At 35.2% G+C, this 12,471-nt stretch overlaps 1 protein-coding gene across 2 annotated transcripts in view; it reads right to left on the reverse strand.

Moving 5' to 3' along the window:
• The window catches only part of lrig1 (leucine-rich repeats and immunoglobulin-like domains 1), a 117,759-nt gene that overhangs the window by 23,801 nt on the left and 81,487 nt on the right, over positions 1 to 12,471 (reverse strand). For both annotated transcript variants that reach the window (XM_060835676.1, XM_060835675.1), the window contains exons 7-9: positions 11,903 to 12,046; positions 7,948 to 8,091; positions 1,234 to 1,314 (exon numbers count right to left, since the gene is read on the reverse strand). In XM_060835676.1, the coding sequence (XP_060691659.1) occupies positions 1,234 to 1,314; positions 7,948 to 8,091; positions 11,903 to 12,046 (369 nt within the window). The remainder of the gene's footprint in view (positions 1 to 1,233; positions 1,315 to 7,947; positions 8,092 to 11,902; positions 12,047 to 12,471) is intronic.

Below are 12,471 nucleotides of genomic sequence, written 5' to 3' on the forward strand. Positions count from 1 at the left end.
TAGTGTGCAAAGTGACAAAATCCATGGGGACAGACACGTGCATACTTTGGTTGGAGGAGAAGCATTCTGTTAAAAATGAAAGCAGCATTGCTCAGATGTAGGTATTTCCTGTGAAGGGGTACAACTTCAAACAGGACTGAATAGGATGCATGGATTACTGCAACTGCTACAGAAGGTGATGAAACGAATGTTAAAAAGACAGAAAAAAAAAGTTGTGTCTTACGCTAATTAATTTCTGTGATCCCCCAGTGCTAGGCTTCTCAGCACTCTTGGTTTGATTCACTACACCACTGGCAGTGCCTTCAGCTAAAGCTCTGGAGGTCCTTGCCTAAACCTCTCTGCTTTTAATCCTCTTTTTCATCCATCAAGGTGCAAATTAAAACCTACCTCCTTTGCCTAATATCTCATACAACCTGTTGTCAAACCTTGTTTGATAATGCTCCTGTGCCGTACCTTAGGATATTTACCACGTTTAAAAGCACAATATAAACACAAGATGATATTGTACAGGTGCTTGTCTTATCATGGATTACAGGACTTTTCCCTTGGCCTTTTGTAATTCTGTAAAAATGCTAATGCATTGCATCAACATCTTGATCTCAATGACAGTTACATATTAAAGATTTTGTAATACATAATTTGGTATATTATAACATATGTTCTCACTAAGCTTCATAGCGGCATGGCCTCATTACAGCCAAATGGCATCATTTAAATCTTGTGAAGTCATAGATACAGCATTTGCAGAGCTGCACAGAAAAAAAATTATAAGGGAACATGCAAAAATTAAATTTTGCATTAAAATTAAAAAGGTAGCATTGATCAAGACTCCAATATAAATACTCAGTTTAAACTAAAGTAGACGCTCATGTCATCCCCACTTTATCTTACATCATTTTCAAAGGCTATCCAACAGTCAACAGTGGAATTGACCATGCATATTTGACAGTGGGTTCTTTAAACTGATATGCCACGAATATCTTGAGGTATGGTTAATTTCCAGGATTCTATCCCTTGGATTTTATAGTTGCACAGATAGTTAAGTACACCCTGTTGCAACTTCTGAACTGAATAGCTAATTACAAGTCATTGCATCTCATCATTTTCTTGAGCATAAAGATGAGCCTAATTCCCAAAGTTCCTATTCAAAGCTCAAGCACAAGAACAATGGCTGTAAAAGAATAAGCTTTTCATGCATGCAGTTTGGCTGACTTCAAAAGATGAGATACTCACAGCTTGCTCAGACCATCCAAGCCAACAAAGGCCCCATTTGTATCTTCTATTATTCCTGAGATTTCATTATTGTCTAGTTCCCTGTAGGGAAGGAAAATAAGAAAGGGCAATCAATTTTCCAGTCTTACTCATTTACATTACGAAAAGATAAAGAGCAGGGGGTGGCAAGTACTTCTTTAGTTTATTACAATACACACAGAAAAAGAAAGATCGATCATGAAGTTATTGAGTACAATATAAAATCTTGTCCAGTCTTCTGAAAACTGCCAATGAATATTATTCCCAAGAAAACATTGCTGTTTTTTTAAATCTGATTTTTTTTGCAAGATGTAACAGCTACTATCTTGGGTCTTAAACTAGACTACCAAAAAGATTAAAATTTAGCAAGGTTTTACAAAGATTTGAATTTTTGCAAAATAGATGGATTTCATGACAGGATCTGCACTTTCAAAACCTTAAAATGCGGATATGATTATCCTAACAAAGTATTTCAAAACATGGAGGCAAGAGTTAGAAAACATTGCAATTCAGTTTTGAGAGCCTGAATAATGTGGAAATAATATCACTCATTAAACAGCAATCCACAAGATTCATTTTATATTCCCGTTTAACAATATATCATATGTTCCAAAATGATGCCAAATTTACTTCCTAATGATAACAGCAGGAACAAATACTAATCATGGCAAGCTTATGATCTTAAACTTGGGATAACTAGGAAATATTTCTATTGCCTTATTAACTGTGAGTCACTTGAGATGAAAACTTCTACTTTCAAAGTTGGTTATGTTTATTCATTATTTCTCCTGGAGTTTTTACATTTGTTGGTATTTCTAAAATCATTACTACTCCACTTTTTCAACTTCTTATTGGTATAGAGATTTCTCTTCACAAAGAAAAAATCAAATTTCCGTGATTCAGGGAATCATTCTATCCAATTGCATAGATCTTTGGAGGAACAATTCAGTCTAAATTTGTTTTAATGAATAATTAGAAATGCATTAATTCCACAGAAACTTGCTCTAACATGGCTCTATATTTTCTCAGAAAGTTTTTCTGGCTTCCTGACATGAAAATGTACTTTTTAAATGGATTCAGTGCACCAACTTGACATAAGCAAAATATTTCTATCCTTTACTCAAGGAGGAATTTTCTCCATATTAGTAGTACGCAATATTATACTTTGAAGTTCATGTCAGAGTATTTAAAAGGGTTGCAAAGTTTCAAGTTTTCCAAGTCGAGAAGCTATTGCGACTTTGAAATCTTCAGATTCTAATCGCCCGATTAAAATGAAAAACTTTTTTCTCAAATGGATCCCATGGTCCGTAAAGAGAGCAGAAAGGATAAACTATTTTCTATATTGTCCCTTCACTTGTACAATTGACTGATCCACTTCTGGACTTAAGCAAAATTGGTGAAAAAAGGTCAAACATCACCTATTCGGACATTCTACAGCATGTCAACCTTGTTTATTGAGGATTTCAAACAATATTTTAAAAGGATATATCAGAAAACTTTAAGACACTTACTTTTGCAAATTTTTATTATTGATTATAAATATGCAAATTACTGTTATTAACCATCAATAAAGAGAAGTTTATTAGCAAATGGGACAGCTATCAGCTTAGTTTTTTTTAAAGATTAGGTTCCCTACAGCATGGAAACAGGCCATTTGGCTCAACAGGTCCACACCAACCCTCTGAAAAGTATTCTATCCACACCCATTACCCTACCCTAAATTTACCCCATTCTAACAGACCTAAAACTATGGGCAATTTAGCATGATCAATTCACAAAACCTGCACATCTCTGGACTGTGGGAGGGAACCAGAGCACCCAGAAGAATCCCACAAAGACACGGGGGAGAATGTGCAAACTCCACACAGACAGTCACCCGAGGTGGGAATCGAACCCTGGTCCCTAGCACTGTGAGGCAGCAGGGCTAACCACTGAGCCACCGAGAGTTAAGTATACTGCTTTGTAATTAATACTTTGAGGAATCCAGTGCTTCTTCATTCCTGCAAGGGAAATTACATTTTGAAAAAAATAATTCCCTAGTAGCTTTCAATATCAAAGTAACACCAACAGATCTAGGATCAGAAAGGTGGCGGGGTCAAGGAGATGATGGTATGGTGGAAAAATCATTGGTGTTGTAATCTAATACCACAGGTTACCATTCTGGGGACATGTGTTCAAATCCCACCATGGCCAGTGGTAAGATTTGAACTTCAAAATCTTGTTGTGCAGTGGTCAAGGATCAAGTCCCACTTGCCCCAGAGGTGAGTCATAACATGTCTGAATACATTGATGAAAATAACTAAAAAAGGCAATGGATTGTAATTAGTCTTTCACTATCACCAGTTTATAGCAACAGGAAATAGGAAAGAAAAGTCAAAACCCAACACTGAGCACTGGCATTTGGAAACTGAAAAATAATTAAAATTAGGATTTTAGAGGAACTGGACAGTTTATTACAGCACAAACTGAATTATCCATTTGTCTGCTTCTATAAATGTAATAATAAATCTGATCAGTTGAGAAGAAGTTTCAATCTTTAAATAAAAACTTAACAGAATGATAAGTAGACCCAAGATTTTTTTTAAAAATTGTTATGCACATGACTGTGGGACAAAGCAGACAATTTGAAGGATATCAATGAAAGACAGAAAATTGCAGAAATATTTCTTTATTTAAAGGGTGTTTACATTTCTGTATTAAATTGCTGGAAAGTTATGTCAAGTTTTAGAAAAGAATAGACTTAAGGTGCAGTGGTTCAGTTCTGGAATCAAGTGCAAACTTTGTAAGAGAATAAGATTGTCCAATGGACTACAAAAAGAAAGCAAAATAACTCGAGATGCTATAAATCTGAAACAAAAACAAAAACTGGAGGAACTCAGCAGATCCAGCAGCACTTATGGATAAAAAGCAAAGTTGATGCTTCAGGTCACTGGATCCAAAACATGCTATTTAGACCTGCTGTGTTTCTCCTGCAATTTCTGATTTGGTCCAATAGTTTTCTGTCCAATTGTGCTTTTATTTTGCCCCTCCAATCATTAGGTAGAATTTCAGCACTGAAACTTACACAAATATTTAGCACCACTGAAAAACATTGAGTGTTTTAAAATGGAATTGTGTACATGCTACAAATCTTAGGTCATCTTTCTTGCTTAAAATGTATGAAGTAATGCAGTGAAGCAAAAGCTATTGCAAGATTTGATACTAGCCACACAGGATCTACTAGGTTAATGCATGCAGTCAAGAGAATAATACGTTCAGTTTGTATCAAAGTCTTGCAAGCTGGAACCAACCGGAAAACTTCAACATTGTACTTGTTGTCCCACTGAAGTAATAATATATTTAACATGAAGATGAATGAAATTAATGTATTAAAAAATTCAAATTTGGTTTTACCTTACATATAACTATCTACAACAACACTTCAAAAAAGGTACTTAACTAAATGAAAAGTGCTTTGAGATATCCAGTCATCAGAAAAAGTGCTGTTTAAATGCATATTTTTCTTTTCTAAAGCAGAATTTGATTCTCAGCTTGACCAGCCAGTTTCCCTTGAGATGAAAGTATATACTAGCATAATAGAGGGGCATTCTATCTTTGGATATTTATTCTCTAAATATAGGGTTTTAAATTGACTATGTCATTGTATTCTATATAACGTCAATGTCTTTGCTCATTGCATGTTTTTCTTTTAATTGAAAAGAAAGGAGGGTAAAGTAAAAGAAAAAATGTTCTGAGTAGAAAAACCTTTGATTTGAGTTCTTTTTGTATTTACTTCCTTTCTCTTACAAGCTTCACTGGCAATTTCCTATTCTTTCTGGCTGGCTAGGCCTGAATGCCTGTTGGCTTGTTAATCATTGCTGTGTGAAGGCCTCAAGGCTTGACCTCCATTTGAATAGTTATGCATTTCAGCAGTTTCACACCCACTGAAGGCTCGTCAATCCTCAGCAACAATGGAACCATAATTAAAGCATGCTCGTTTCTCTTTCACCAGGTGCAGGACCCATTGGGCCTCTGCTTCATTTAATTAGAATTCTCAGCATTCAAGTAGAAAACCGCAGCACACTGTCAGACGGATTGTTCAAAATATAAACATCAACCTCTGAAAGCAAAAATGCTCCAAGGAAATACTAAGTTCTGCAGGATATCTTCTTGCAACCAGAATCTTTTGCTTCTATGTTTGGGTATAAAGAAGATGTGGTGATCATGAAAGTTCTTTGTAAATTCCTTTTCACTGACAAACTCATCACTAAACAAGATTTGGCAGCTGCCCAAAAACTAAAGCAGATCTTTAAAATTCAACATTAGGTTTTTTAAGCTATCAACAATTAATCTATTCCCAAGAAAAAGAAAAGTAAGTACTCATTTTTTTAAAATTCCGTGACTGAGCTGCCAATTTTTAGTCATGTTTTCAGCATACTTTGAATAATTGAATATCATATTTGCAATACTTACTATTGATTTACAACTGTAAAGAAATGATACATTTAATGATCATACCCTTTCACAATTACTGCCAACACTATGTGACTGGAGATTAGGAAACTTGGAGATCTGAAAGTTTTCTTGCATTTGGTTGCTTACTGAAATTTAGCAAAAATCAGAAATATTCCACTCCTGGAGGATAACTGAAACCACTGCATGGCACCTACTTTATAAGTTTAGGAGCAAGAAAGCTAATTTCCCCAATCTGAAAATCAGTTTTGAAATTGACAGCAAAGTAACTTCTACCATAGTAAATGATAAACAAGTGAATAAAATCATAATTGTAGAAATTAATGTATCCTCAAAATAAATTGTAAATTGATGTTTTATTATATGATATTTTCTATATATATTTATTACCAAATTTATCTCTTCTAAACAAATTACTATATTAAGATTTCAGGATTAACACAGAACATTGGGAAATAATACTTACACAAGGCACTAAACTTGTTTAAAGTATAATGAATCTATATTAAAAGTGAACATAGTTTAAAAACAGCTTTTTGTTCCGATTCTCAGTGCAATGAAAATTGGTAAGAACAATAGAGATAATTCATATACAGGATCTGCAATAATCATATTATGAAGTCTCTTTCCTCAATACACCTAACACACTGTACAGTTCTGTCTCGAGCAGACAGCACTGATATAGACTAACAGTTGCCTATTAGAAAAAGATATGTAAAATACGTAATTTTTGGATCAGAACATTTTACCCATAAACTTACACAGCTGAATTTGATAATAATAAAAATGTTTGTTTGATATTTTCTGATCAGGAGCCACTATTTAAAAGTTAGTAGGCAATTAAAAGCAGTTAGATGTGGAGGTTCATAATTTAGTTTTTCAGGCTGCTAACCTTTGCTGTCCCACTTAATACCTTTTTTAAAAATTTTTGAAGCTACATTACAATTTGTTTCCACTGCTATTTCTCTTATATTTACCTGATAAAATACTTACAATTGAAAAAGTTGTGCATAGCAATTGAGTAATGTGTCATTTGCTATTTCTACATTAACTGATCTGTGCTAAACCAGGAAGAAGCAGATGGCACAGAAGCAGTTTGCAAAAGCTAACAAGTACTGTAGGTGGATTTCTTATTGTAGCAGGAAAGGTGGAAGGGAGTTAAAAGTCAAGAAAAACTTTACACTGGTCAATGAAATAGTCTAACTTTTCAGCAAACATTTTTATAGTGTTATGATTGTTAAACTTTAAACCAGAAGCATCAAACTAAAAGGTTATAGACCTCTCCTGTAGAAATAGATAGCTACTGTATACATTTGCACACAAGCTGAGTAAATGTCAATTGCTTAACTACAAAATGTGAAAACAAATACTTTAAAAGCATGGTTTCCCCAGATGCTTTTCAAAGAAAGCATATACACATACAATTCAGCATTTAAAATCTCAAGAAATGTCTAACACAGAAAGCCACAAGATCTTTGCAATTTCATTCAACTATACATAATTTGGGGCATTATTGCACAAGATTAGATTTACTCAATCCCTTTGTTTAATACAAATACAAAAAAAACATGAATTATTTCATTAATGTAGCAATAAACTGAATAAATCACAAATATCTACTTATCCGATGACCAGTAACAGCCTTGATTCACAAATGCCCTTAAAACACCAACAATATAAAATACTTACACTTGTATAATTCTTTGACAACCTCAGAATGTCCAAAAGTACATCGGAGTTAGTAACATTGACAACACCAGAATAAATACGGCAGAGTAGGAAAACGTGGCAGCCAATATGTATATAATAAGATCTCGCCACCAGTAAATTACAGGAATGACTGTTGGTTTCATTTCGGTGTTAACAAATGAGGGAAAAATATTGATTCAATTAGGAAAATCTCTAATTTGCAAGAAAGTGTAAAGGAATTGTTTACATGAACTAACTGAGCACTAACCAGATGTTCAGCATGCTATCAGACTAATTTCTAGTAACAAGTCACTCCAGTGGCTTACTACCAAGGTTGACATAAACAGTTTTCACAAGGCTATTATTAAACACATGTTAAAAGAGAAATGATTTGATGTAACCATTTTGATTTAAATGAGAACAGAGGATTCAGTATATCTAACTTATTATGAAAAATCAGTCACAGTAGTGCATGTTCTAAATTGTTACAGCAAATTATCCAAATTGAAATCAAACTTGTTTATGTCTCACTATATAGCAAATTTCAATACGTACAATACTCGTAGAGTTCGAAGTCCTTTAAAGGTCCCATCAGCAATATGGCTTATACTGTTGTGACTTAAGCGAAGAATCTGGAGCCCGCTTAGTCCTGTTAGGCTTCCCTCATCCAACCTGATCAGATTATTGTGAGAAAGATTTCTGAGAAGAAAAATCATAAGACTTAGAAAAATTAATAAAATATATAATTAGTTAATAGCTATTTTGCATACAGAGCCAGCTTTACCTTTGACACAGAAATAATGCATTGACCCTTCCTTCTCCCCTCACCAAGCAATCTTTACCTTTTACCTGTTGCTGAAATCTTGCTACAGTGCATTTCCACAAGTATTCTGACCTTCAGATCGATAATATGCAACCCTTAACCTAGCAAACTCTGAATCAAACAGTGGGGTCAGTCCAATACTGACCTCATTTCAGCATTTTCTTTAGAGATTATGGTAGTGCAATGCCCAAGATGAATTGCAGTTCAAGCATTCTCACCTTATTTTACTGAACTCAGCTCTTCATTGCCTTAACCAGCTGAGCCACCAGGGTGGCAGTAAGGAAAAAAACAAATCTCGATTCAATTATCTAAAGTGTTAAACAAAAATCACATCAAACTGGCCACAGTGGGCAGAGGGAAAATTAAAACAACTTTCATCCCTTGTCCTATACAATCCAGATAAAGAAAACAGAAAACAGGGGGGAAAACAAACAGCTATGGTACACTGCACGCAAATGTAAAGCATCCATGTGTATCGACCTGCATATATGTCAACCTTCTGTGGATTTCAGATCAAATTTAATTTGTGACTCAATCCGCATTCAAGTTTAGAGGACAGCCTGATTTGCACTTATTTGTATACAAATCAACATTATTTCTGTTTACTAAACATTTTACTTAGTGAGGCAATATCATGGGATTTTTAATCTGTAACTATGAAATCCCAGCTGGAATTTTTCTGAAATGCGCACCAAAAATATAGGATTGTCAGCTAACAGTTTGTAAAAAGCATATTTGTGACCTTGGGTTAACATTATGAAAGCTGATAGTGGGTTAAAGAGATGTTAAACAGAAACAAAATGATTATGGTTGAGCATCCAAATCAGTTTCCTGTTTCTGCTTTCTCCTCATACTCTTTGATCCCTTTAACCCAAGAGGTAGATGAGATATATTATGCAATAGTATGAAGCTCTTCATTTATTTGAAAAATCTCAAAAATGCTCTTGGAATCCTAACGAACACAAATACATACCAATCATCCATCAAAATGTATTGACTGAATACTAAAATTTTAATTTCTGTCAAGCAATCCAAGGAGTAAAATAGGATATTTTAGGTATTAGATGAACTGAAAGAAAAACTGCAAAGATCAACAGATCTCCCATTTAAATTCAGAATTAATATCACTTGTTACCAGAATTAACTCGTTATTTTTTCAAATGAGAATGTAATTTTGATGCCAAACTGAGGAAAAGCAATTTTTTGTTTTCAGGATATTCATATTCTATCTACTAACCTATAACCAATGTTACAATTTCAATGAAAGTAAAATTTTGAAAAAACAAACTTTTAGAAAATATTTACTGAAGTATTACTACCAATGGAAAGTCAGGCAGAAGACTACCCTAAAACGCAGAAAACTAGCTAAAAGATAATCTCCCACCCAGCAACAAATAAAATCAAATAAGACATACGTACAGTCATTCTGTACACTCTTATTAAAGTAAAACAGAAAACTACTTTACACCAACCTATTTGTATAACTGTGACAAGTCAAAATAACATTAATTACACAACTTTAATTATTCCATTTATTTTCTTCCATCCACATCTAAGCAAAGCTAACTTAACATGTTTCAGTGGTGACTGAAACATACAAAACATCTTGTAACTTATGCACTTACCCTCAATTATTCTGTACCCAAGTGCACAATCTCCCCCATGTTATTCCTAATTAATTTAAACCCTCAAAGATCTCCCTCTAATGTACATCATGCTTGCTGTCTTTCATTCCAAATGAGTAGTCCTTCAAGTAAAAGGTTTTCAAATTACTTCGTCCCACTAACCTTTGTGGAAAGAACAGGGAGCAATCAAATTGACTAGAATGAAAACAGAACAACCAATAGTCAGCTGGAATTCAATTCTGTTCAACTCATGAGTGCTGGAAAATCTAGAATCTCAATGTGAAAGTTTACATATATCCAACAGGTTTAGCTTCGTTCGAATTGAATGAAGTAACAAACAAGCAAATATAAATGTGCTAACTGCAAAAATAAGTTTTCGTCAAACTTACTGTAAAATGCATTTAAACTTAGCATCCATATGATTGAACTCTTTCAAGAAGAGGTTTTCACATCCTCCACAATGAATTGTTTGCCGTGTGTTATAGATTTTGCAACTACAACTTTAAAACAAACTAAAACTAAACAATGGACTTCAGTAATGCATTCGACAAGCTTCCCCATGGGAGGCTGGTGAGCAACGTTAGATCTCAGGGAACACAGGGATAATTCGCCATTTGGATACAGAAGTGGCTCAAAGGTAGAAGACAGAGGGTGGGGGTGGAGGGTTGATTTTCAGACTGGAGGCCTGTGACTAGTGCAGTGCCACAAGGATCAGTGCTGGGTCCACTACTTTTCATCATTTATATAAATGATTTGATTGCGAGCATAAGAGGTTTAGTTAGTAGGTTTGCTGATGACACCAAAATTGGAGGTGTAGTGGATAGTGAAAAAGGTCACCTTAGATTACAACAGGATCTTGATCAGATGGGCCAATGGACTGAGAAGTGGCAGATTAAACTCTATCTAGATAAATGCAAGGTGCTGCATTTTGGGAAAGCAAATCTGAGCAGGACTTATACACTTAATGGTAAGGTCCTAGGGAGTGTTGCTGAACAAAGAGACCTTGGAGTGCAGGTTCATAGTTCCTTGAAAGTAGAGTTGCAGGTAGATAGGATAGTGAAGGCGGCATTTGGTATGCTTTCCTTTATTGGTCAGAGTATAGAGTACAGGAGTTGGGAGGTCATGTTGCGCTGTACAGGACATTGGTTAGGCCACGTTTGGAATATTGCATGCAATTCTAGTGTCCTTCCTATTGGAAAGATATTGTGGAACTTGAAAGGGTTCAGAAAAGATCTACAAGGATGTTGCCAGGGTTGGAGGATTTGAGCTATAGAGAGAGGTTGAATAGACTAGAGCTGTTTTCCCTGTAGCGTCAGAGGCCACAGGATGACCTTGTAGAGGTTCATAAAGTCATAAGGGGCATGGATAGGATAAATAGACAAAGTCTTTTCCCTGGGGTTGGGGAGTCCAGAACTAGAGGGCATAGGTTTAGGGTGAGAGGGGAAAGATATAAAAGAGACCTATGGGACAACGTTTTCAGTCAGAGGGTGGTACATGTATGGAATGAGTTGCCAGAGGAAGTGGAGGCTAGTACAATTGCAACATTTAAGAGGCATTTGGATGGGTATATGAATAGGAAGGGTTTGGAGGGATATGGGTCGGGTGCTGGCAGGAGGGACTAGATTGGGTTGGGATATCTGATCGACATGGACGAGTTGGACCGAAGGGTCTGTTTCCATGCTATACATCACTATGACTATTACTCTAATAACTAAATTACTCTGCACAGCTTTAGAGGTGTTTAATGCTTTGGGATGGGGTTGGGAATCGAACATTCACATCACAATCAAGTTTGTCCTTATTCCAAGTTTCATTTGTCCACGTACCAGAATATTACAAGAGTTGATTGTCTTTATCTGCTGTGCTACTTCATAACTCCGGTGTAGTCATAGGTATTGTAACACTATTAAATTATGCTCTGCATATGAAGTTAATACAATGCTGCTTCTACAACCATCTCGGAATGTGTTCTCACTTTGTCACAATTACATCAGTGACATCATTCTCAAATATATGTGAATCCATTGCTCTAATTTCACAAGTGCTATTGGGGGGCACTTACAATTCCACTAACTTCTGGCAGAATCCCCAGGCATCAGGATGTATTCGAGAGATAGTATTGTAGTTCAGAAAAAGCTGCTGCAGAGAAGACAATCCGTAAAGCCAGCCACTTTTCACTTCATTCAAGACATTATTGTCCAAATGTCTAGAAAAGATAAATATGCAAGTTATGCTACCTTCAACCAAGAATAGGACCACAAGAAATTAATTCATACCTTACTTCTAATGAAATGCATTACAAATACTACATTTGTTAAAACCGACTACAATTCAAATTTTCACACCAAAGTAACCAATGATGTGACCAACAAAGTCGACAAATCTACAAAATCAAAAAGCTTTAGAATCCCCATCAATCAGCTAATCACTGGGACAGATAGAAAATTCAGACATCTGCTAAAGTTTGAATTGCGTTTTTTTAATAGCATTATAACATTGCGCAATATGCTATTTCAGGGTAAACTCAGAAGGTAATGACACCTTCCACTGTCCAGATTCACTTCAGCATATGATAAATATAAATGGAGCAAAAGATGGAAATACATTTAGGCATTAGAATAACAGCCTACA

The sequence above is a fragment of the Hemiscyllium ocellatum genome, chromosome 14, assembly GCF_020745735.1.
Source record: "Hemiscyllium ocellatum isolate sHemOce1 chromosome 14, sHemOce1.pat.X.cur, whole genome shotgun sequence".
Lineage (NCBI taxonomy): Eukaryota > Metazoa > Chordata > Chondrichthyes > Orectolobiformes > Hemiscylliidae > Hemiscyllium > Hemiscyllium ocellatum.